At 43.5% G+C, this 26,291-nt stretch overlaps 1 protein-coding gene across 1 annotated transcript; it reads left to right on the forward strand.

Annotated features, from left to right (window-relative positions):
• The first annotated feature begins 107 nt into the window (after window positions 1-107).
• SHE (Src homology 2 domain containing E) lies at window positions 108-21,543 on the forward strand. Its single transcript, XM_043877130.1, has 6 exons — window positions 108-1,122; window positions 4,274-4,400; window positions 12,978-13,307; window positions 15,141-15,297; window positions 15,741-15,860; window positions 17,365-21,543. The coding sequence occupies exons 1-6, from the start codon at window positions 520-522 to the stop codon at window positions 17,591-17,593; spliced, it is 1,566 nt and encodes a 521-aa protein (XP_043733065.1). The 5' UTR covers window positions 108-519; the 3' UTR covers window positions 17,594-21,543.
• Window positions 21,544-26,291: the final 4,748 nt, after the last annotated feature.

Here is a 26,291-nt window from a genome sequence, read left to right on the forward strand (position 1 = left end):
CTCTACAGAGGCGCTGACCCCGGCGCCCCCGGATCTGGGCGGGAGGTGGCGCGCAGGGAGGCGCCAGCCTCGGAGGGGAGGGGCGCGCGGAGGGGGCGGTCGGCCCGCTGGCTGCCCACCGTCCGTCGCGGTGCTGGGGACACTCCCGCCGCCTCCGCTCCGTCCCCCCTGGTCCCCGGGAGTGTGGGCAGGGCTGTCCCGGGGCTTCCGTGGGCCCGGCCTCTCCCACTTCTGGAGGAAAAAGCAGGGGAAGCCCCCGGCGCCCGCCGCCTCCGGAGAGCCGCGGAACCCCCGGCCGTGCAGGCGCTGAAGACGACCTCGGGCGGGGCCCCGGTGCGTCGTGCCTGTCGCCGTCCGTGTCCGGAGCGGCGGCCCGCGTCCGCCCGCTCGGCGCCCTGAGCCCCCTGCCCCGGGCCGTAGGGGCCCCACCCTGCGGGGCGTGGGCGACGGCCGGCCGGGGACCAGCAGAGCAGCCGTCGCGGGGCCTTGCCGCGGCCTCCAGCAACCCAGCCCCGGGGAATGCAGTGGCCCCCGGTCCCTGGCGCCTCTCCGTGTCTAAGCTGGGCCTCCTCGCTCGCCTGCTCCGCGGCCACGACGCTCCTGAGCCGCGCCGGCCGGGCCCCCCTCATGGCGGCCAAGTGGTTCAAGGAGTTCCCCCTGAACCTGAAGACCGTGTCGGAGCGGGCCAAGCCCGGCGGCGGGGGAGGCGGCAAACTGCGCAAGAACTCGGAGGCGGGCGGCTCCGGGCCCGCCCCGGGCAAGGGCCGCAAGAACTCGGCGGCCGAGTTGGGCAGCGGCCGGGCCGGGGTCGGACCCCCCAAGGACAGCCGGCTGTCCCGGGATAGCCTGCAGGGCCTGATTCAGGCCGCCGCAGGCAAAGGCCGCAAAAACTCCCGGACCACCGAGGAGGAGCCCCACCGGGGCGCGGCCAAGAGCTCAGGCTGCAGCACCTACATCAACAGGCTCATCAAAGTGGACACTCAGGAGAAGAACGGGAAGAGCATCTACCCCAGCAGCACCAGCAGCAGCAGTAGCAGCAGCAGCTGTTCCTCCGCGTCCTCTTCCCCTTCATCTCTGGGCCCCGAACTGGACAAGGGCAAGATTATTAAGCAGCAAGACACGGTAAGAATACAGTCTCCCTTGGACCACCTCTGCCCTGCTGAAGCCTAACAGTGGGGAGCATCGTGAACCCGCTGAACTCTAGGGTTTTTTATACCTCAGAGAGGATGAGGATGTATTTTCCCCTTCTGCCATTGATGACCGCTAAGTGACCATTTAAAATCATTTGTTTAATCTTGAAAAATTCTTATTCTAGCCTTGGGGAACTTGACAGAAATGTACTTTCCGTTTAATTTTGTTATCAGTGTAGAAGAATAATTGAATGAGACATTCGGGTGCTTTGTTGAATTTGACTCCCTTGTAGATGTTGTATATTTTAATTTAGAAATCCAGGGGAATTGCAAAGCTAGACTTGTGTATAACTTTTATTCTTCTTATGCATAAGGAATGGTCCCCTTTAAACTGGTTAAGTATGAATTTTAAACCTCCAGGGAATGGATTGGCCACTACCCACCCTCTCTGCTGGAAACTCCATCATTCCTTGCACTTTTACTCAATATAGTTTCTCCACGCTTCACTAGCACCCCAAGTTTACAGCCCTTTCATCCATCCCATTGGAGAAGGAAATGGCAACCCACTCCAGTATTCTTGCCTAGAGAATCCCGTGGACACAGGAGCCTGGTGGGCTGCTGTCCGTAGGGTCGCACAGAGTCAGACACGACTGAAGCGACTTTGCATGCATGCATGCGTGCATTGGAGAAGGAAATGGCAACCCACTCCAGTATTCTTGCCTGGAGAATCCCAGGGACAGAGGAGCCTGGTGGGCTGCCGTCTGTGGGGTTGCACAGAGTCGGACACAACTGAAGTGACTTAGCAGCAGCATCATTCATCCCATGAACATTTGCTGTGCAGAGCCATGTAGGATAGGGGGCAAGGAGCTCTAAGGGCTGGGACTGTGGAGGATACAGAACAGGACAAGGAAATGCCCTGAAGGAAATTACAGATCAGGAGAGAAGGTGTTTCCTGCTTCTTACATGCCGGAGGTTTTCTGGGTACTGTCCAATGTGAGATAGTTAAGAAGTGTGAAGAGACCACTTCATTCATACAGAGATGAGTTGGGGTTTTGTTAGTTTTTAAAAAGAGAAGAGAGAAAGCTCACACCCAGCTTTCAGACTCTAGCTCAGGTGATCACTTCCCTGTCATGTGAACTTTCTCTTGTCCAGACTTCAAACATGCTGCCCACCTGGGTGGGGTCAGGAGCAGGTAGCACATACTATGTGTGTCTGCACTGGCCCTTCTGCTCATTCCTCCATTTATTCTGTCCAGGTATTTACAGCATGCCTACCCGAGTGCCAGACACTAGTGGGAGAGTTTGGGAAAATGGCCAGCTCACCCAGACATTAGTCAGTGGTCTCTGGGTGTGTTTACCTAGATCATAAGCACCTGGCAGCCGAGTGCTGAGTACCATGCTTCTTGCTCCTCGTTGTGCCTTGGGGATGCAGTATACCTGAACAGGCAAGCAGCATGGGGTGATAGAGTGGTAACCACAGTCCTCTGCAGTGACTGCCCAGTTATTTTCACGGTCATTGCTTCTCGATGTCTGAAGTTTCTTAGGCCATCTCCTCCCAGGAAGAGAACTCTCATCCAGGCTGTGCCCTCCTCCTCACTTCTCCCCATTTATCTGGATTTCTTTCCCAGTCCCAGTGGCACATCTCTGTGAATTCTTGGGAGAATATAATCAGAGATTGTATGAAGGGCTGGGCTTCTTCCCTTAATTTTCATTCACCTTTGGTTTTTATTCCTCTCTTTCTCTTTAACTGGAATACATGCTTTATTTATACTATCCTAGCTGTTTATTTGTGGAGCCACATTGATAATAGGGGAAGTGCTGTGCTTTTTAAAAATGAATGTTTCTTGGGACTTCCCTGGTGGTCCAGCAGTTAAGACTCTGAGCTTGCACTGCAGGAGGCAGGGGTTCTTACCCTGGTCATGGAACTAAGATCTTGGGTGCCTTGCAGTTCAGCCCCCCTCCCCAAAAAAAGAATATATCTTTTCTCCATAAAATTTCCATAAAACTCTTCCTTCCTGAGAAGTACCTGTCAGACGCAGGCTCCCTAAGTCCCCACATTGTCACTCAGCTGCTGCAGTACAGAACTGTTGCACTCACACCACCTTCCCAGGCACCTTCCTGTTTTTGGAAGGATGGATGCTTTCTGTCACAAATACGGATGAAAACTTCCCTGGTGGCACAGTGGATAAGAATCCGCCTGCCAGTGCAGGGGACACAGGTTCGACCCCTGGGCTGGGAAGATTCCATATGCGTCAGAGCAGCTAAACTCGCGCTCTACAACTTCTGAGCCCACACTCTAGAGCCTGCGAGCAACTTACTGAGCCCGAATGTCGCAACTACTGAAGCCTGTGTGCCCGGAGCACGTGTGCTCCACAACAGGAGAAGCAATGAGAAGCACTTGCACCACAGTGAAGAGTAGCCCCCTTACCACAACTGGAGAAAGTCCATGCACAGCAATGAAGACCTAGTGCAACCAAAAAATTAAAGAAATTAAAAAAACTATCTGATTATTGTCTATGAGAATCAGTGTGTCTAGAAATCATTGAACCTAGAACCCCCACAGTACTGTTTAGCTCTGACCTGTTTCTTAGTCTTCTTATTATGAAGCTATTTCTTTAGAGCTGTCCTCCTTGAGGACAAGAAGAAGGTCTTGGTCTTATTCTATTCCCTCTCAGTACCTGGCCAGTGCCAGTGGACGTGCAGTATCAGTGAGTGATGAGCTGACTTACCATGGCGATGTTGCTCAAATAGTTGGCATTTTAAAAAAAACGAAAATCATAGAAGAGGTAGTAGACCAGTTCATTTACTCTAAAGGCATAGATATCCTCCACCCTCTGCCATCCACCGTGCCACACTTTAACCAGTAAATGCCTTTTTGCTTGGGGAGAGAGAGGGAGGTGAACAGAGCCTTGGGGATAAGCAGGAGACCTTGAATGGATTGTTGCCAATCAATTATACTACCAAAATAAACCAGATGTTTGTCCAGCTGGGTGGATAATAATGTGATCAAGTGCAAAAGCTCTTCAGAACTGGTTGGAAATTTTGAACTCTTTTGGGGTCTGCAGGTTTTTAGTAACCTTTTCTGATATCACTGTCCTGGTATGTGATAATCGTTAGCAAATTCCCTGTCTGGTTTTCTTACAGGTCATCATTTTAGAAGACTATGCTGACCCTTATGATGCTAAACGGACAAAAGGTCAAAGGGATGCAGAGAGAGTAGGGGAGAACGACGGTTATATGGAACCCTATGATGCCCAGCAAATGATAACAGGTTTGTAACCAGGAGCTGCTTTATACTGAAATCTCGCACCCAACTTGGAATGTAGTAAAAAAATAAATAAGTAAGAACCAGTGTGTATTTGGGGAAGAGAGGTGAAGAAACTTTATCAGATCCTCCTGCAGGGAAGAAACAAATTAGACCCAAAACTAAAGTCAAAATATCTAGCTAACATCCTTAATGGTATTGTATCCTTCAGTTTTAGAATTTGTGGGGGTCTTTAAAGTTTTTCTAATTCTATGCAAAGTGACACTTGTGAATTTGCAGATCTTCTCAGGATGTCATCTCCAGTTTTCAGATAATTTAAATACACCTCTTGGCCACTGTCAAAACTTTGACATCCATAACGGGAGTCATAAATCTGTACCAAGGGGGAGTAATTCCGACTTGTAAGTTGAACAAACACTCTTGTTATTTTTTTTGGTGTCACTCTTTTCCTTTTATTCATAATTCTCTTAAGTTGCTGTAAACAATACTTAAACTAATTATTTAGATGTATTTGTGAAATTTTAGAGTAAGTTTTCTTTACTCCATAATGAAAAACTGCCGTTTCTAAGGGCTGACTCGAGGGAACCTTGTTCACATGTCCTGGGTTTCATGCCTGGGAGAGGAATAATTGGTCACACATTAAAGATCTTGTCTCTTCTGTTTAAAAACAGGTTGAAAGGCTGTCACGTGGGCTCCATAAGCATAGTCTCAGAAAAGTTGAGCAGGAGGGTAACCATAGCGCCCTGGAAGGGTCAAGACAGGCTTCAGAGTGAGCCTGGGCTGCAGCAGGAAAGCACTCCTCTCTTTCCTGCTCTCTGCTCACAGAGATAAGGCATCGCATCTGGGGAGGGTGTACCCTGGCCAGGCTGTGACCCTGAAGGTCACTGGACTGTGACCTCTGCTGAAATCTGTGAATGAAAGGAAGTGAAAACGAACTTAGAATTCTAAAAAATATCAGAGACTTGAAAGGAATAGGGGGAAAGATTTTCTTTTACATAAAACTGAGGGAAAAGCTTTTCTGAAAAAAACAAAAAGAATTAATGTTTTGCTTTAGTTCACTTTTCTTTGTCCTTTGGTTTTTTTATTCCTCTTTTTCTTTAATTGGGATAAGGTGTTTGTTTATATTATCTGAGGTTTTGAAGGGTTTTTGTTTTGTTTTCTTACGGATCCACACTGATCGTAGGGAAAGTACTTTGCTTTTTAAAAATGAATAATTTCCCCTATATAATCCTCACAGAATCCTGAAAACTAGGGGACACTAATACTACCCCTTGGTACAGGGTAGAAAATAAGACTAAAGAGATTCTGACTCTCATATAAGATGTTCGTAAGGCTCTTTAAGAGACAGAATATAAATTAGAACCCAGATCTTCCCACTCCAGACTGAATGGTATGCTTTCTACACCAAGGTGCCTGCCTCAGGACACATTCGAAATGTATATGCAAAAGCACTTTAAACTTTACACGTAAGTAGCAACCCACTCCAGTATTCTTGCCTGGGAGATCCCGTGGACAGAGGAGCCTGGTAGGCTACACAGTCCATGGGGTCACCAAGAGCCCCCACGACTTAGCAACTAAACAGCAAGAACAGCAAGAAGGCATCTTTCCACTCATTCTCACAAGGAAAGTTGTATTTAGAAGTCAAAAGTTTGTATGTATGTAACTTGTTGCTTTTCCAAAATAAATAAATAAAATTTTAAAATTAAAAAAATAAAAGTCAGTGTCCAATATGAAATAAATGTAATAATAGTAGTAGCTAGCATTTAATATTGGAGCACAGATTAAGTCCCAGGCTTTGTTTTAAACAGTTTACAGGAATAAATGTATTTAGGAATGCAATACTAATACATTCAATTAGAGAATAAATTCAAATTTATTAAAAATTTTAATTACTAACTCTTAAGAATTATAATTTTTTTCCCTTTGCTCTTTTAAAAAAATTTATATTGGTGAATTTTAAAAGATACTTCATTTAAAATAAATATCACAAAACACCTACTCAATTAATGTAGAGGATATACCTCTTATTCTACACATAGGTTACACAGTTGGACAGAATAACAGGAAGTGAGTTTACCGGAAGCTGGAAATAAAAGATTTGCTACTGGGTGGGTTTTATTTTCTTTTTTTTTCTCCTTTTACCTTTTTTGTTCAGTTTGCTCCCTGTAAGGCTTGTCAAAGTCCAAGTTCAGAAATGTCTCATATTTCTTGAGAAATCTTAGGGGAATAAACAAAATTGTTTATTTCAGAATTTCCGCATAATATATATTTATATATTTCTGATAAATATAATTTAATTGTGGAGCTCCCAATTTCTGTACTGCCTTTTTAATACCTGTGAAGTGGGAGTAACATGCCTGATTTCAACATTGTCTTGGATATATAGAATAGTGTTCATGATGGTATTTTGTAACAGCCAACAAAAATTTCCTAGGCATTTCTTTGCCATAATCCAGGCCCTACGCTGGGCTCTGGGCATCCAAGGAACAAGATGCACAGGTCCCGGGTCCTTACGAACCTTACAGCCCAAGGGGCAAACAGACCTAACAGCAGAAAAGACATCACTGAGAAACGTGCTAACTGCCATGAAGAAAAGGATGAAAATCATGATCTGCCTCAGGAAACAGAGGAAGGAATAGAAATTAAGGGGCATTTATCACTTTCCTATGGCCAACTAACTGTGGGACCCAGACTCCCCAGATTTCTCTCTGCCCAAAACTTTGCTCTTAACTTTTAAAAGCTAAAGATTTATAAATTTCTGAGTAAATTCTCACTTAGATTTATCTGAAGGATTGTTTCATGAAAAGATAGGACAATGAATATGAGGTGATATTAGTTTAAACCTGTTGTTCTTCTGCTAAATTTGCAGGAACATTTTAGCTAAATAATTAGCAGAAACGTTCTACTTAATTTAGCATGATGAGTTTTTTCCACCAAATTAGAACATTAGCATTGGGAGAGTTTTTCGAAGTTTCCTAAGATGAGCCATCATTCAGCATGCCAGTTCCTTCTATAACTGATTATCACACAAGTTGAGTGTCTCCTAGGTGCCAAGTTGCCAGATTACCTTACTAAAATCCTACTTTCCTGTGTGGTAGGCGTTAGAAGTGTCTGATTTACAGAGGAGGAAGCTAAGTTTCAGAAAGATTCAGTAATTTGTCCCTGTTATACAGTTGGAGAGCGGGGGTACCAGGTCACCCAGCACCCTTTGGTTTTAGTTACAGAGCTCCAGCCACAGAGTATCTTTAAATTCTGGTTTTTGCCTCCAAATGGTATTATTGGTTGGTATAGATAGTCAAATCTAAAGGAGAACCTCCATTTAAAAAACTGTCCATTATGGAAAAAACAGAAGGCTTTTTTGATTTACTTATTTTGTCTGTATTTTGTTTGTTAAACTTAAGTTTCAGGACTTCTGATTTATATCTGCTTTTGTTCATATATTTAGATTTGTTTGATAGGAAAATGTTAATTTTAAATCAAAAGCTTGAGCACTGATAAAAGATCCCTATTTCTGATTCTAAGGGGAACATGGAGCCTTATAGGGCTCTAAGCCTGATGTTTTGAATACATGTTTTGAATGAACTAAGGGAAAAGATATGTTACAAAAATTGTAACTAATCTACATTAAATCTTTGAGGCATAAAGTAAGATATGACAGAGAAATCAGGCTCTGGAGGCAGTGGGCTGCCCCGCTGACTACTGCACAGCCTCAGTTTATTCATTTGTGAAAATGGGCTAACATCTCTTGCTGCATTATGCTGAGGCTTCACTGAAATGCAGGTGCAACATGCCTAGTACATGCATCCATGGAAGATATCACAATTATTTAGACACTTTGGAGAGAGAATTCCATTTTCAAAGAGAATTCTTAACAAGTATGTTATTGTTGTTTAGCCTCTAAGTTGTGTCTGACTCTTTTGTGACCCCATGGATGGTAGCCCGCCCGGCTCCTCTGTCCATAGGATTTCCCAGGCAAGAATACTGGAATGGGTTGTCATTTCCTCCTTCAGGGGATCTTCCTGACCCAGGGATGGAACCCCGGTCTCCTGCATTACAAGCAGATTTTTTACTACTGGGCCACTAGGGAAACCCCTGAACAAGTATAGGGGACTATTAATTGCTAACTAGATAATTTAACAAACAAAAAAAAGTCTTGGTCTTCTGATGTTTTTAAATATAAATGGCATAATTATGCATAGCTACAGTTGGAAACTGAGAAGGGAAAAATTTTGGGCCCATATTATGTTTCTCGGCAACCAGTTGCAGATTTGAACTGGTGCAGGTCAGCCCTTGGTGAAATGGGTGTTTATCTGTAGCCCGTTGGCTGCATTCTGTTGTCTGCCGTGGTAAATGGCCTCTATCGGCAGAGCCAGGGTGTAGCTTCCTCTGGCCATTTCCTCCTTCTCAGGCCCGTTTCCTCTCGGAGCCAGCTCTGCACGTCAGGGGCTATTCTCCCGCAGGAAGGGTCGGCGTGCAGCCCTGCGATTGTTTGTTTCTATGGCGCCTCAGGTTGGGGGCAGCCAGGTGCTGGAATGGACTCGAAGGTGACTCCCCTTGAAGGGGCAGAGAGGCCTTGTGCGTAAGCCCTTTTTTTCCCTCTGATTAAACATTGTTTTAAAAGATGATCGTACTCCTCATATTTCACCCCAACCCCAGATCATCCTGGGATGGAACATTCTCAACTGTATGCCTTCCAGTGTTTTTCCCAGAGCTCTAAGTGTGCACTAACTAAGATAGAAGGAATACAGAGCCCTCATCGTAAAAGTAAAACCCAAATACATGTGAAATAAGAACTCAGGATTTTAATCAGGGTACATCATTTTAACACAAACTCATTGAAATTTACTGTGAACAGGGCTCCTTCTATCTTAAGGTTGGACTCAACTCTTTCTCCATTTAGTTCAACCCGGACAGAATTGAGGTGAGGACTTTGGGAAAGGTTTCCCCAGCCTGTGCCAGTCTAAACAGAGAATAAACTTAGGTTTTGATCAGAAACTTTAAAATTCTAAATTCGTCCTTTAAACGCCTTTGTGTTTTCTCTTTCCTCTTTCCTAGTTCTGTAGAGAAGTTCTTTTTCAAAAATTCCAGGCTTATCTTAATTGAACCAAGAGCAGAGTGTGTTTTTTTGTTTCTTGTTTTCCATAACGCCATCTAGAATAAGCAGTGAAGAAAAAAAGCTGTCGATTGAAAGTCAAGAGGCTTGGACCGGAGATGTTGGAGACCTCAAACAACCTGAGGCACCTTCCTGGCCTGAGGGTGGGGAATGGTCCTTAGCTCTCATATTCGGATGTGGAGGTTTTCATGCTAGGAGAACCCTTCTCCTTGGGCTGGGGCTAGCAATGATGAGATTAGTCCTGGAGAGCAGGAGGAGCTGAGGTGGCATGGGAGTGGGGAGTGCATCTCAGGCTTCTCTTCTTACTAGAATCACCTGGGGAAGCTTTTACAACTTCGACTGCCAGATTGTTGTTGTTCAGTTACTAAGTCATGTCTGACTCTTTGCAACCCCATGGACTGTAGCCCACCAAGCTCCTCTCCATGGGATTTCCTAGGCAAGAACACTGGAGTGGGTTATCACTTTCTTCTCCAGGGGATCTTCCCAACCCAGGGATGGAAGCCGTGTCTCCTGCTTGGCAGGAAGATTCTTTACCACCAAGCCACCAGGGAAGCCCCCCTAGCTCAGTTAATCAGGACCTGTGTTGATGGGACCCAGGCATGAGTCTTCATTAAAGCTCCCCCAGGTGATTCTATGCACCAGACCTGCAGTTTTATAGGATCCAGCTGCAGTAGGGGGCCCCTATCCAGCAGAATTATAACCTCTCCTACAAGTAAATTTTGCCCCTTTGAATTAATGTCCTGATTTTAATAACTTTTCCCTGCAGTGTTTCATTTACCATCCTTTCCTTGTTATAGAAGTCTGATGGAGTCAGTGGTTCTTCTCCGTCACCATGCCCATTTTCAGTTACTCGTAGAAAGTTTCACTTTCCTTTGTTTTTGTGGCATTGTAAGTCTCCTGATCCTCTTCTTCCTTACCTGACCATTCCTTCTCAGTCTTTTTTTGGTGACGCTTCTTTTATCCAGCCTTAACTGAAGTCCCAGATTTTGCTTTTGATCCTCTTTCCTTTCTCATCGGCCTCCTTTTCTCTGGTGATTGCTTTCATTCTTACAATACCAGCAATGATCCTTGTGTGAGTAACTCCTTGACATGTACCTCTGACCTTCATCTCTCTGCTGAGCTCCAGATGTATGTTGTCACCTGCCCGGAGAAGTTCTAGAACTCCTCCCCCTCCCTCCCTCCTCCCATCCATCATCCAACCATTATTTAGCACAGCTGTTTCCTACAAAGTTAAACAAGACATGGGGGTCCCTGGCCTGGCAGTCTCCACCAAATTGGAAGTGCAGACACATTGACAAATAAATCCACACACTTTGAGAGAAGTACAAGGTGAGAGTGAATTGGTGAAGTGGTACTACCGGGGGGAGTTGGGGCATTGGAGAAGGACGGTCAGAGAGAGGAGATGCTAGGCCAGACTCCAAAGGATTGGAAGATCACCAGCACACCGTGGGCATAAGACATTGCAGTGTGCAGGGAACTTCAGAAGTTCTGTTTGGTGGGAACAAAGAATTGGATTTCAGTGGGGACAGGGACAGGGTGCTGTTGAGAGGTGAAATCAGAGAGGGAAGTAGGCAGTAACATGACTACAGAAGGTGTCCCGTGCCATGCTGAGCAGTTAGCACTTTGTAAGTGGACAGTTGAGAGCTTATGGGATGACAGGTGATGAGATGTTTGCATTAAAAAGGTCCTCTTCACTGTGACAGGGTAGGCAGACTAAAGGCTTCGTCGTGGGCATTTAAAGGAAACCACAGCACAATGCTTGAGTTGGCCTATCGTAGCACTGGTGGTAAAGAGTCCGCCTGCCAATCCAGGAGACATAACGTGGATTTGATCCCTGGGTTGGGAAGATCCCCTGGAGGAGGAAATGGCAACCCACTCCAGCTTCTTGCCTGGAAAATTCCATGGACAGAGGAGCCTGGCAGGCTTCAGTACACGGGGCTGCAAATTGATTCGGACACGACTGAGCAACTAAACAACACATGATGCCTCTGGGCCCTGAGCTACTCAGTCCTCAGACTCTGCTGCTGCTTTCCCACTGTGGCTCACTGGCTGGTTAGCCGGTGGTTAGATGATTTGCATCAGATATTTTGCATTGATTTCTAGGCTTCCATTCAGAGCATACCTTTATTCTATCTTGTGCACTGTGTTGGAGTTCTCTTCCAGCAAAATATATATATATATATAGTGTTATATATAGTTATATAGTTGTTAATTATATATAATTATAACAATTATATAATAATTGTTACTGCCTGTTTAAAAACTTGTAATGGTTCACTACTGTATATAGAACAATCGAAACTTTTTAATTCTGGCTTTTAAAACTTCTCCACTTTGGTGCCTGTCCTGCCTTTTCCAGCTTCTTCTCCCATACCACCTCTCCTCTCCTGGTCGTCTGTCCTTTGAACTTCTCTCTCGATTCCCTGTGATGGGAACAAGCCCTTTCTCATTCCCACCTCCATATCTTCACTCAGGCAGCTTCCTCCACTGGAAAAGACCTCTTCTATCAAAGTCAATGCATCTTCCATTTCTCTTCCAATCCACTTGGAGTCAATCCAAGCGTAGTGGCTAAGAGTATGGCTTCTAGAGCCCAACTTCCTGCTTTTGAATCCAGGCTTTGCACTTGGTGTCTTGAGCAATTTCCTTAAACTCTTTGTGCTTCAGTTTTGTCCTGTTATATGGGGAACTAATAGTGTCCACCTCATAGGGCAGTTGTGAAAATTACAATGCACTTAGAAAAAAATCTGTAATGCATGGTACACTATTGCTAAATGTTAGCTCTTGAGATATTATTTTTGTGGTTTTCCCCCCTAACTACTCTTTTACGTATTCCAGGAGATAGTGAAGGACAGGGAAGCCTGGCATGCTGCAGTCCATGGGGTCTCAAAGAGAGTCAGACGTGACTTAGTGACTGGACAGCATTCTGTCGTTGTTAGCCTGTTAAGTATTATTTGTAAATGCATCACTAGGTCGAAACCACCTTGAAGTCAAGAACTCTGCCTAATGAACCTAAATATCTTCCCCCGATGTATGTGGCCCAGTGCTTGTATATAGTAGGCGCTCAACTTTTATTAAAATACTTTGCTCTCAGCTTCCTAACAAGACATAAAGCCTTTGAAGATGACCCATACTCAAGGGGAGACAGGGGGACCAGGAACTATGGAGCAGGTCCCCTGAGGCCTTTCTCTTCTCTCCAACCACACGGCCCCAGAGGCAGGCCTGCCTTCGGTTGTGATTCCCCTAATCCTTGGGCTTGATCCCGTATCTGGCTCTGGACTGGCGGGAAGTTGTAGGGCCCTTCCCCCGCAGCGGGGCCGTCATCAGCCCCGGTAAGCAACAATCCAGGTGTTCTCGGACACTTCCAACCAGACAGACCGGTCTGGTCGGAAGAGAAGCGGTGATTCGGTTCATCACCGGGCTTCCACGGTACATTTTCTTCAACAGTATTCTGTGCGGTGTGTGTTTTTCAGAAATCAGACGACGAGGTTCCAAAGACCCCCTGGTGAAGGCGCTTCAGCTGCTCGACAGCCCCTGCGAGCCTGGAGAGAACGGCCCGAAGCCCGAGGCGCTGGCGAAGCGCCGAAGCTCCAAGGAGCTGCTCGGGAAGCCGCCGCAGCTGTACGACACGCCCTACGAGCCGGCGGCCGAAGCGGGCCCGTTCGCCGCCGAGGGGCCGGAGCGGAAGGCGAGGTTGCCCCCGGACGGCCACGGACGGCTGCCGCAGGACGACGAGAGGCCCGCGGCCGAGTACGAGCAGCCCTGGGAGTGGAAGAAGGAGCAGATCGTGCGGGCGCTGTCGGGTGAGGGCTGGGTCCCTGTCCCGCTCCTGCCTGCTTTCAGCTTCGCTGCTGGAAAACCCTCGCCCGCCCGTTCAGCCGAGGCGCTTTTCTTTATGTTCCTCAACTGCAAGTTTCTTTTTCCAAGAAATTTGATGACATGAGGATATAAAAATTTGGCTATGGTTGAAAGAAAAGGACTGAAGAAGACCCCTTAATGTTGCATGGGGTCCTCTATCCTTCTGGGCATCTTAATTTCCCTTTATCCTTGCAGTATGCAACTGTTTGAGAAATGCCTTAAATCACTATTGGAAAAACCTTATCTAATCACCACTAAAAGCTCACACATTGAGAGCAGCTCCTTCTAACTCTTGGTGCTATTCCTCCAAACTGTTCAAATTTCTGTTTATAATAAGATGGCACTAGTGGATCAAATGGATTATAGGAGAGGTGGTTGGAAAGCAGGAGGAAGCTAGCTTTTTTTTCCCCGTCGAAAATCCTCCGAAAGGAATCCGTTCTTCAGCTGTGAACCTTTTTAATAACTTAAGAGGAAGTTGATGAGTAGATTGTCAATAGATATTAAAGGTCAGTCTCCCTCCTGCTTCTCCCAAGACATAGTTTTTCTACTTATCTGGCCACCTAATTTCTTTTGCCTTTGATTTTAAAAGTTAAGAATATCTTTTGTCTGTAACAGGAAAGCTGTGCTTTTGATTACAACTGTCATCAATGTAAAGGGTGAATAGAAAAGGTAATTTGTTTGATAGCAAACATTTGAGTCCGGATGGGCTTTCCCCAGGGCTCACCTGTTAAAGAACCCGCCTGTCAGTACAGGAGACTCAAGAGACAAGGTTTCAATCCCTGAACTAGGGAAGATCCCCTAGAGAAGGAAATGGCAACCCACTGCAGTATTCTTGCCTGGGAAACCCCATGGACAGAGGAGCCTGGCGGACTGCAGTTCGTGGGGTCGCAAAGAGTTAGACCGGACTGAGCGTGGGAGCGCTCACACATATTCGAATCAGGTTTTCTTTTTGTGTGCTTTAATTTTTTAAATAATTTTATTCAAGTATAGTTGATTTAGTGTTGTGTTAATTTCTGCTGCACGGCAAAGTGACTCAGTTATATATATTCTTTTTCGTATTCTTTCCCATAATGGTTTATCACAGGCTATTGAATATAGTTCCCTGTGCTGTTTATTAGAACCTTGCTGTTTACCATCCTCTACATACTAGTTTGAACATGCTAATCCCAGGCTCCCAGTCCTTCCCTTCCCCACCTTCAGGTCAGTTTTTGCTTTATTTTAGAATTATTTTCCACAAATCCCTACTGGTTACCAACTCCTGTGCTAGATGCTGCTCATTTTCTCTCTTTATCTTCTATCCAACCTAGATGTCATAGCATTGTTAAGACACTGTTAGTAGTTTCTATTTCTCAGTTGATTTTTCTCTTTATTATCTCCTAGTGAAAACTTCATTTGGTTTCATAGAATGCTATACACTCTTGGAAGGAGTCATTACCCGAAACTCTGTTCAGTCTTTTTATTCTAAATATACCAAAAGGACGAGTTTTTTTTAAAGTATGTTCTGAAATATACTTAAGTGGTTTCTCCTCATGTTCTAAAACCATTCTCTATTAATGAACATCTTGCAGTAAAAGTGGCTGTGTGTGGATGCTAGCAGTATGATCTGATATCAAAGAGAGCAGGAGCTCAGCTACCCCAGGGCCTTTGTAGTACATTTTAGCTCAGACTAAAGAAGGAGGAAAGCTGCTTTCCTAAGATGAGGCAGACAGCTTCTTTTCTTTGCGGTGTACATGGGTCATCTCAGTGGCCTCTGATGTTAAATGGAGTCTTCCTTCCAGTTCAGTTTGAAGGCTCTGAGCGACCTTCTGTCAAGGAGGAGCCACTGAGGCAGCACCACCGACAGAAGAGCTGGACCCAGAAGATCCTGAAGCCAGCCCTGGCCGACCACAGTGAGGGGGAGAGAGTGGACCCAGCCCTGCCGCTGGAGAAGCAGCCGTGAGTCTCCTCCCCAGACACACGTTGACACAGGGTGGCTGGGAGCTTGTTGAGAGCCTTGGTGGGGCACACTAGCTCATTTTAAGTCTTTCTAGTGTTGGCTTGTCTGGGTGGGGCTTATTTGTGAAAACCCATTTTCCAAGCCTTTGTGCAGAGGGGAAGATGAGTCCCGAGAACCCGATCTCAAATTCCATTCCGCTGTACAGAGTGAAAACTTTATAAGTGACTCTAGCCCTGTTAACTCCCTCTGGGGGTGACGGATAGGTTTTGTGATCCAGGATTACCCAGATCTCATTTTGTCTATTTTGAATGGGAAACCGGATCTAGTCCAGGCTGTTGAGCTTTCATCAGAAGTTCATTTCCAAAATTGCTTTATTTCCATGAGGCCCTGTCTAGATTGGGATCTTGATGCTCATGGTTTCTCCGCCTGCCCCATTTTTCAGTTGGTATCATGGTGCCATCACCCGTGCTGAGGCAGAGAGTCGACTACAGTCCTGCAAAGAAGCTGGGTACCTGGTTCGAAACAGCGAGTCAGGAACCAGTAGGTACTCCATTGCACTAAAGTGAGTATTAAGCACCCTGGGTTCTCCCTGTCTGGATGAAAGAGTGGGGTGCAGACTTTCCTATCATGGGAAAATGACCAGGCAAAAAAGATACATTGGGTTGGCCAAAAAGTTCGTTTGGGTTTTTCTGTAAGATCTTACACTTTTTGGTCAACCCAATAATTTATATGGTCCACAGGGATACATGTTGACAGAAAATAAGATGTGTTTGCTTGGACAACAGAATATGACCTACTTTGTTAAGAATGCAAAATTGGGGGAATTCCCTGGCTGCTCAGTGGTTGGGACTCAGCGCTTTCACTGCCATGGCCCCAGGTTCAATCCCTGGTCAAGAAACTAAGTTCCTGCAAGCCATGTGGTGCAGCCAAAAAAAAGAAAGAATTCAAAATTGGTGTTGGGTAAATGTCCCAATATCCCTTATGATAAAGAGGAATAAATATCCCCATTTCATTTCATTGTACGTTGATTAGTTTCTGCCTTATGTGATCTAAAGTAGGTCCTCTCAGAAAAATAATTTCTGATAAAAATAATTTCTAACAGGATAGTTCGGTCATTCTTTTACTCTCTAGAGGTGTTTGGGACTTTAAGTAAATCAGAGATTCCTTGCTTGTCAAAATGCCAACTGCAATTTTGGTACCAGTTTCTTCTGTTGAAGAAGGAAACACTGCCTTGCAATGACTCCCCTGTCCAATTGTACACAGAACATTCATTTTTGCCTGGTAGGCTTATTCCAATAAGCCTGGTGTCATGGAAATTCTCGTTGCTCTGCGAGTTCAGTGGTGCTATATTGGAGGATCATTGTCAAGAGCCCTAACAGCATTTCCTTCCTGAGGAAGCTGAGCCCTTGCAGCTGAAACAATCAGACTGGAGGGGAAAAGAGGTTGAGGGGGGAGCAATAGTGGCTCAGAAAATGGGATAGGCTACCAGATACACAATACCAGGAATAGCTTTGCTGTGTTCCTGAAGCGGGTGCTTGTGGATTAGATCTTTGAGCCTTCAGTGCCAGCTGTCATCATATACAACCAGAAACAGTGTTTCCAGATTGGGGGGTGGGGGTGGAGGAAGAAACAAGTTTTATTATTATTATTCTTAATGTTTCCTTTGGAGAGGAAAGAAAGAGGAAACCTTTCACATGTCTTTTTAGCCTTGACAAAGAGGTGAGTTTAAACCTCACCTTAGTGGTCTCATTCTTGGGCTTAAGCACTAGTTTGGCAATTTGGGGGCAAGGAGGGACTGGACAATTTTTTTTTTCCTTTTGGTCCAGTGCCTGATGACTTGGGTATGTTAAGGCTAAATGACCCAGGGGTGACACACATTTCGCTGAGGGTCGTGAAGCTTCTGTGTGCTCTGCTAGAGTGCTGAAAGCTCTTCTGTTTGTCTATAACAATTCCAGGAGTGCCTGGGAACCGGTTGACCTATGAATCTAGCTGAGATTGTTTTCAGTCGGGAGGGATCCCTCTGCTCACTCATTCATGTCTTCTCCTCAATTTCGGTTTTGTTCCAGGACTAGTCAAGGATGCGTCCACATCATAGTGGCTCAGACCAAAGACAGCAAGTACACCCTGGATCAGACGAGCGCGGTCTTTGACAGCATCCCGGAAGTGGTACACTACTACTCCAGTGAGAAACTGCCTTTTAAGGGGGCAGAGCACATGACCTTGCTCCACCCTGTACACAACAAGCTGCACCAAGGCTCAGCCTCCAGAAGCCCCAGCGGGGCCTCTCACGCCTAGGAGGGCATCAGCGCCCGACCGGACTCTCAGGGGATAAGGCTGGACTGCACCATGTTTGGGAGGAAGCAGGACTCTTCGCTTAGAAGTCAAGAAGTCTTTGCCTTGAATCCATCCCATGACACTTGGTTACTGACCTGGGCCCTTTCTCCTTGCTAAGCAGGTCTACCGCGAGAAACCATAATTTACCAGTTGCCTCCACTCCCTGGAGTAGGGCTGTCTATTTGGGGCGTGACCCTCAGGAAAGGTAAGTCAGGAGTCCAGAAATACTAAGGTTCTCCAAAAATGCACTAGTTATTCCCTGGAATACCTAATCTCTAAATAAAGCAACAAACTTGGCATTTATATAAAACAACAAAAAATGATCAGACAGACCCAAAGAGCATGTAATATAAGACCGATTCTTGGGGAAAAGCATGAACAGTGGAAGATGAGTAATAGTGGACACTTTGGGAAAAAACTACCTTTCTCTTTTGAGGGTCGTAGTTTCAACTCCAGAGTCCATAAAAATTCACAGTTTTAGAGTCTGGTCAAAGGATTATTTTGTCGGCCAGCCTTCTAAGAAAAGTTTGTGTTTTCTCAATTTCTGTAGACTTCTTTGGCAAATCAGTTATATAAGCATAAATAAGAAGGAAGATGCCCGTGATTTAAGAATCACCAATATAATTAAGCATTGGCAGTATTGCCATAATTCTGAATTATAGAATTAAATTGCAGAATAAGATGCGCAACAAAGATTTCATTTCTGAATTTTAACAAATCTGAAAATTTACAAAGCCCAACAATTGTTTTCTTATTGAATAATAGAACCTCTGGTCTCCTTTGTTTCATCTTGGTCCATTTTAGTAGTTATTGGAACAAGTCAATTTTTCATTTTTAGCCCTAAAATTAGATGTACTTTGCATTTTAGAGTAACTATATATATATATATATAGGGTCCCCTTATATATGTGTATATATATAGGATATGATTGTGGGAACTGGGTCTCTAAAACCTGCAGTTTCTCTCATGCTGTACAAAGCAAACTGGTTTGCACTATATTAAAATATTTTAAGAGACTGATGTTTTCTCTAACCTCTACTGCTTAAAGATATTAAAATAATATTCATAGTATCATTATCTTTATGATTTATTATGAACTTATATCACCAATGTACTTACTGTGAAAAAAAAAAATGTGGAAATGGCATACTGTGAGAAGGCTACAGTGAGTGACTCTGTAATGAAAACTGAGCAGATGCTTCTGTATTCTGGGGTTTGTAATTTGGTTCTTGAAACTGGTCCAGATACAAATGTGCTGACTGTCATCAATGAAAAGTTAACTTTGTAACTAATGTTAAATACACAAAAAAAAGTTGATCGAGTTAACTTTTAGGAAAACATATCCTTCTGGTTATTAGTTATCATTTTCCTATTAGGATTTAGAGATTAGTAAATATTCACATCTTTATTCAGTTAAGAATGTACCCAGAATTGTGTGATCTTTGTTTTTAAAAATTTGAAAAGAACTTTTCCTCACTGGATCTCAATGATTTTATTAGTCAAGGATATTCTGTTTTTTAAGTACTGATAGAATTTTTTTTAATGTACTGGTGTATGTACTTTAGTACAAGATTTTTTTTTTTTTAATTTTTAGCATCCATAGTTCCAATTCCATTCAGCACATATTTATTTTCTTCCATATACAAATAATTCATTCTAGTAAATTTATTTTCAGCTCAACATTCTAGAGATTAAATCTTGGTTTTTTTTACTTATCCTATAAAGGAAGTTCAGCAGTTATCCCAGTTTTAATAAATGCTGAAAACTTGGTAAAATTTTTCTCTGTGCACTAAATGATTTCTGGCCCATACCCAGCAACTGTGATGAATGTAACAATGAAGTAACATTTGAAAGCAGACCTGACATATTATTTATTGAGCTTCTATCCTAGGCTCAGTATTGTGCTTCCTTTATGCTGTTTTTCTGTGACAGTCCTGCTCTTTTCTTTATATAATTAAAAGTAGAGATGTGGCGTTTATATATAGTCCAGCTCCTTCGCAATTGTGCAGGAGGTTATAGTAAGGAGAAACATAGTAAATTAGTGGGAGGGGGGGAAATAAGCTACACTTTTTTTCTGAAGTTGTGACACAAGCTGACAAAAGCAGGGAGTTCCCAGCTGGGTGGTGGCACGCAGTACCATACCTTCTGAAAACAATTGGGCCCAGCAGGGTGTCCCTAAATGCTTCCTTGGCAAGCCCCGGGCGCTGATCTGAAGCTTTGTGACCTGTCTCTGAGCTCTGAATGCTTGTGCTTTTTGTCACTTTGTCCTGATACAAGTGTTTTCCTGTGGTCTTCATTCTCTTGAGTTCATTCAGTCTCCTGAAATATTTTCTGATTCTTTCCTGGGAGAATAATGTGTTCTCACAAACTTGTACTCGTTTGCCTTGAATTTTCGCCTCCTTGGAGCTTTTTACGACTCCCTTTCCTCTTTATCACACTTTGTTTTTTAAAAAATGCTTTGCTGATGAGTTACAAGATGAGTATATTTCATTGTCTCGTTTCAGGCCTCTAAGGACAGAGAGTGAAGGGACATTTCTATTTACTTTGCTGCCACACTTTTGTTTTGTTTTGTTTTTAATCAAGATGAATTTCAACTACTGGAGTTGGTATATTTAAATAAATAGGAATAAAAGAGAAATGTTGATACATGTACCAAAAGGTAAATACAGATATGCCTACTCTGTTCTGGGGATGGAAGTGTCCTTTTTAGTTATCCAAAGTATTTTCTTAAGTATATATCAAAAGCGCCTTTATTCTTTGCGACTTAAAGTCTCCCTGTTTGCTGAATAGTTAACTCGTTTATTGACCTCTGCCACAGGGTCGGGGAGAGTGGACAGATAATTTATAGGGCCAGCCAGATGTTTTTGAGATAGGTGGGAAAATAGTCCATACTTTTTAATTGGGTCATTTTAACTATGTAATTACTCTATTAATGGCCACTGTTAGTAAATCTTAATACTTAATTCAGAAGAACAGCTGAGCATTTGAGACATTCTTCAGTTGCTTTTTAAATGAGAGTATTTTTTCTAGTCTATTAAAATGTCCTTTTTCAGTCAAAGGTTAATGGCTCATTTTTCTTTCAGTCTAGGGGGTATATTTCATTTCCCTTCTCTCCTGATCCTTTTAATACAATATTTAGCAGAATTTACTTGATACCTTTCTCAGAGATGGATGTCTTTTATTCATTAGTTGTCTCTTATTTCCCATAACCAGCACTATCTTGACCTTGTGATCTGTTTAGAATCACTCTTCTTTATTGTCTGCTCCAATTTTTGTACCCGGTTAACTTGGAGAATCTTGGCCTGCGGTGAACCTTAATTTTTCCTACCTTAATTTCTGACCCTATAGGAAGGAAATGATGGTGTGTTACTGCCATCTAATGGAGAGAGCGAAAACTGCAGTGGGAAAACAAAGCACATTTAGAGCAGGGTTTTCTGAAGGATTTCTGATACAGTCCTTAGCAGGAAAATGATGACACAGCAGTTGCCATCTTGAAATCTGCCCTTTCCACTGGAAAGGTGATTTGCAACCTAATACAGCCATCGTCAGGAGGCCCCTGGACTATGGCTGGATCATGTCGTTTAGAATCTGAAATTGTTTCTTAATAAATACGCTGGCGAAAGATCATGGAGACAGGCATCTCATTTTTGTCACGTTCTTAACCATTCAGTTACTTTTTCTGGGGCCTTAACATTTTAAGCATCAACTAATACATAATGTTAAGTTTTGAGAACATTTGAAGATTGTATGTAATACAGGTGCCTATCTATAGTACTTCAGTAATTTATAGTATATCAGAAGGATTTTATTAAAATTTCTGGATGTATTGCAGTAGCCAACATAAGCTGCATGCCCTCCTGAAGATGGCTTACTCTGAAATGTAACTTTAAATAAACATTATTCCAAGAAAGTCTGTTTCTGCTTGAGTCAATTAGTTTTGAGAATCACCTCCCTTCATTAAAAAAAAAAACAAAAAACACTTTTCTGCCATAGCAGGGAGGGTCAGAAGTTTCATTTGCAATCATTATTGATGAAATGGGTAAACAAACCACAGGTAAACATAACTAGCAGATGTGACCTTAAATCCCCGCCCCTCCTTCAGCTTGAGAGCTATGTTTTCCTTCCCAAATAAAACAGTAACACTTGTTTTTGAAGCTTTCCTCTTCCATTTCCTCAGTCTTCTTCTTCCTGAGTAGGCAGTTGTTACATTTGTCCTTGTCCCTGACGAGGTATCTGAGTTGTGGCTTTACTTTTGTTTTTTATCTTTGTTGTTCACACTCATGCCCCCAGCCCATCTGTGGGACGTGAGGCTATAGTCTGTTGTGAATCTGTTTTTCACCCTCTTCCAGGTGATTTCCACACCCAGCCATGGCTGAGAGCTGCCATTGGAAGCAACTCTTTAGAAACACAAATTCATTTGAGATTCTAGAAGAAGGGTATCAAAGTCTGCATTTCCATTGAACATTTCTATAAATTGCCACCAGGTGGTATAAGTGCTCATTGTTTTTTCCCATCTGTGTTAACAGAAAAGGAAGTTTGCATTGAGAAATATTCACCTCCCCCACATCACCAGAGCAATTGAGTACTTGTTTTCAGAAATCAAGTTGAACACATTGTTTCCAACAGCCCAGGGTTTGGTCTGTTGAGCTTGGATACTGACCCTGTGAAAGGCCAAGGTGTAAGTAATGAGAATAAACTCCTGCTGTACACCACGTGTGCTCCTGAGCAAATGCTTACCATGCTGTTTTATTCTGCTCCAGTCCTCCACAAGGCAGTGGACCAGGTCATAGCCTCGTTTTTTAGATAAACACTGGATCAGTCACGTAGTAAGTGATAGCCTGTACTATCACTTAATATCACGAAGAATTGATGCTTTTGAACAGCGGTGTTGGAGAAGACTCTTGAGAGTCCCTTGGACTGCAAGGAGATCCAACCAGTCCATCCTAAAGGAAATCAGTTCTGGGTGTTCATTGGAAGGACTGATGTTGAAGCTAAAACTCCAATACTTTGGCCACCTGATGCGAAGAGCTGACTCATTTGAAAAGACCCTGATGCTGGGAAAGGTTGAAGGCAGGAAGAGAAGGGGACGAAGGAAGGAAGAAGATGAGATGGTTGGATGGCATGACTGACTCAATGAAAATGAGTTTGGGTAAACTCTGGGAGTTGGTGATGGACAGGGAGGCTTGGCGTGCTACGGTTCACGGGGTCACAAAGAGTTGGACATGACTAAGCAACTGAACTGAACTGATACTGCAGTCCAGGTCTAATTCTGGAGTGGCTCTTTTTTTTTTTTTTTTCCAGAGTGGCTCTTAATTGCTCGACCTAGACAGACATGTTACTGTGCTTCACAAATACTGCGATCTTTACAAGCCAAAGGCTTATGGCAGTCTTGGTGCTATTTTTCCGACAGCATCCTCTCCATTCCTGTCTCTGTGTCACATGTTGGTGGTTTTCAGTACTCCAAAGCTGTTCATTCTATTTGTTGTGATGACAAGTAATGTTGGACATTACAATTGTGATTGTTTGCCGGTGCCATGAACCATGCCTATATAAGACAGTGAACCTAATAAATGTTGGACTTTCCTGGTGAGAAGTGGTTAAGAATCTGCCTGCCAAAGCAGGGGACACGGGTTTGACCAGGAAAATTCCACATGCCATAGGTCAACTAAGCCCATGAACCACAATTACTGAAGCCTGAGCGCCTGGAGCCCGTGCTCCGCAAGAAGAGAAACCACCGCAGTGGGAAGCCTGCGCACCACAACTGGAGAGAAGCCCCCACTCGCCGAAACAAGCTAGAGCCTTCATGCAGCAACCAAGATCCAGTGCAGCCAACGATTATTTTTTTATATTTTTAAAAATAAATATGGTGTATTCTGGGCCTTCCCTGGTGGCTGAGATGGCAAAGAATCTGCCTGCAGTGTGGGAGACCTGTGTTCAATCCCTGGGTTGGGAAGATCCCCTGGAGAAGGGAATGGCTACCCACTCCAGTATTCTTGTCTGGAGGATTCCATGGACAGAGGAGCTTAGCATGCTATAGTCCATAGGGTCCCAAAGAGTCAGACATGACTGAACAACTAACACTTTGACTTCATTGTGTGTTCTGACTGCTCCACTGGCTAGCCATTCCCCCCATCACCCGCTCAGACCTCACATTTCCCCTAAATACAGCGATGTTGAAATTAGGCCTAATAGTAACCTTACAGTGAACTCTTAAGAGTTGAAGTGAAAGGAAGAGTCTCTCACTTTAAGTCAAGAGCTAGAAATGATTAAGCTTAGTGAGGAAGGCACATCTAAAGCTGAGATAGGCCAAAAGCTAGGCCTCTTGCACCAGTTAGCCAAGCTGTGAATGCAAAGGAAAAGTTCTTGAAAGAAAGTGTTACTCCAGTGAACAAACAAATGATAAAATTAAACAGGCCTATTGTTGATACAGAGAAAGCTTGAGTGGTCTGGATAAAAGACCACACCAGCCACCACATCCTCTTAAGTGAAAGCCTCATCCAGAGCTGTCTTCAGTTCTGTGAAGGCTGAGAGAAGTGATGAAGCTGCAGAAAGCAGAAGGAAAATTTGAAACTAGCAGATTGGCTTATGGGGTTTAAGAAGAGAAGCTATCTCTAGCACATCAAAGTACAAGATGAAGCCGTGCGTGCTGATGTAGAAGCTACAGAAAGTTATCCAGAAGATCTAGCTAAGATCTAATGAAGGTGGCTACACTATAAACAACAAATTTTCAGTGTAGATAAAACAGCCTTCCTTTGGAAGAAAATGCCATCTAGAACTTTCATAGCTAGAGGGGAGAAGTCAATGCCTGGATTAAGATCTTTGAAGGACAGGCTGACTCTTGTTGGGGGTTAATGCAGCTGGTAACTTGAAGCTGATGCTCATTTACCATTCCAAAAACCCTAAGGGCCTTAAGAATTATGCTAAATCCACTCTGCCCCTCTATAAATGGAACAACAAAGCCTGGATGACAGTCATCTGTTTACAACATTGTTTAGTGAATATTTTAAACCCACGGTTGAGATCTGCCCAGGAAAAAAAGATACCTTTCAAAATATTACTGCTCGTTGACAATGCACCTGGTCACCCAAGAGCTCTGGTCAAGATGTGCAGTGAGATTAGTGTTGTTTTTCCACAGGAGAGCACAACACCCATTCTGCAGCCCATGGTTCAAGGAGTGATTTCAACTTTCAAGTCTTTGTCTTTAAGAAATACATTTCATAAGACTCTAGCTGTCATAGATAGTGATTCCTCTGATGGATCTGGGCAAAGGAAATTGGAAACCTTTTAAAAAGGATTCACCAGTCTTGTTGCCAGTAAGAACATTCGTGGTTTGAGGGAAGAGGTCAAAATATCAACATAAACAAGAGTTTGGAAGAAGTGAATTCAGACCCTCATGGATGACTTTGAAGGGCTCAAGACTTAGGGGAGGAAGTAACTGCAGATGTGGTAGAAATAGCAAGAGAACTAGAGTTAGAATTGGGGTCTGAATGTATGACTGAATTGCTACAATCTTATGATAAAACTTTGATAACACTTTTTTTTTTTTAAACTTTGATGGATGAGGAGATGCTTCTTATGAATGAGCAGAGAAGTTAGTTTCTTCAGGTGTAGATGTTTTTTCTACTCCTGGCAAGGAAGCTGCGATGATTGTTGAAATGACAGTAAAGGATTTATAATATTACATAAACTTAGTTGATAAGCCAATAGCAGGATTTGAAAGGACTGACTCCAATTTTGAAAGAAAGGTCTACTGTGGGTAAAAAGCTATCAAACAACACTGCATGCTACAGAGAAATCTTTCATGAAAGGATGAGTCAATCAATGTGGCAAACTTCATTGTTGTCTCATTTTAGGAAATTGCCACTGACCACTCCAACCTTCAGCAACCACCACCCTAATCAGGTAGCACCATCAACAAGCCGAGACCCTCCACTAGCAAAGACTGTACAACTCACTGAAGGCTCAGATAATGGTTAGCATTTTTCAGCAATAAAGTGTTTTTTAATTAATGTATGTACATTTTAGACATAATGCTATTGCACACTTAAAAGACTACAGTATAGTATAAACATAAGTTTTATATGCGCTGGTCAACCAAAAATACACATGACTTGCTTTTCTGTGATATTTGCTTTATTGCAATGGTCTAGATCCAAACCTGCAATATTCCCAATGTATGCATGTACTTCCCTTCCCTTTCAGAGAGTATACCTGGAATTCCTCACCTGTGACTAATGAGGCAAAGAGTAACAAAGTAGCCAACTGGCATTACTTAGCAAGTAAAAAATAAAGTTTAAAAAAAAAAAAAGGTCACAAAAGCCAAAAAGAGGAAGCAACACAAATGTCCATGGGTGGATGAGTGGATAAACAAAATGCAGTGTATATATGTACAATGAAATATTACTGAGCCTGAAAAAGGAAGGAAATTTCAACACATGCTACAATATGAATGAACCTAGAAGACATGCTAAGCTAGACACAAGAAGACAAATACAGAGTAACTCCAATTATATGAGGTACCTAGCACTGAAGAATTGATGCTTTTGAACTGTGGTGTTGGAGAAGACTCTTGAGAGTCCCTTGGACTGCAAGGAGATCCAACCAGTCCATTCTAAAGGAGATCAGTCCTGGGTGTTCATTGGAAGAACTGATATTGAA

The sequence above is a fragment of the Cervus elaphus genome, chromosome 20 (genome assembly GCF_910594005.1).
Source record: "Cervus elaphus chromosome 20, mCerEla1.1, whole genome shotgun sequence".
In the NCBI taxonomy this organism is placed as follows: domain Eukaryota; kingdom Metazoa; phylum Chordata; class Mammalia; order Artiodactyla; family Cervidae; genus Cervus; species Cervus elaphus.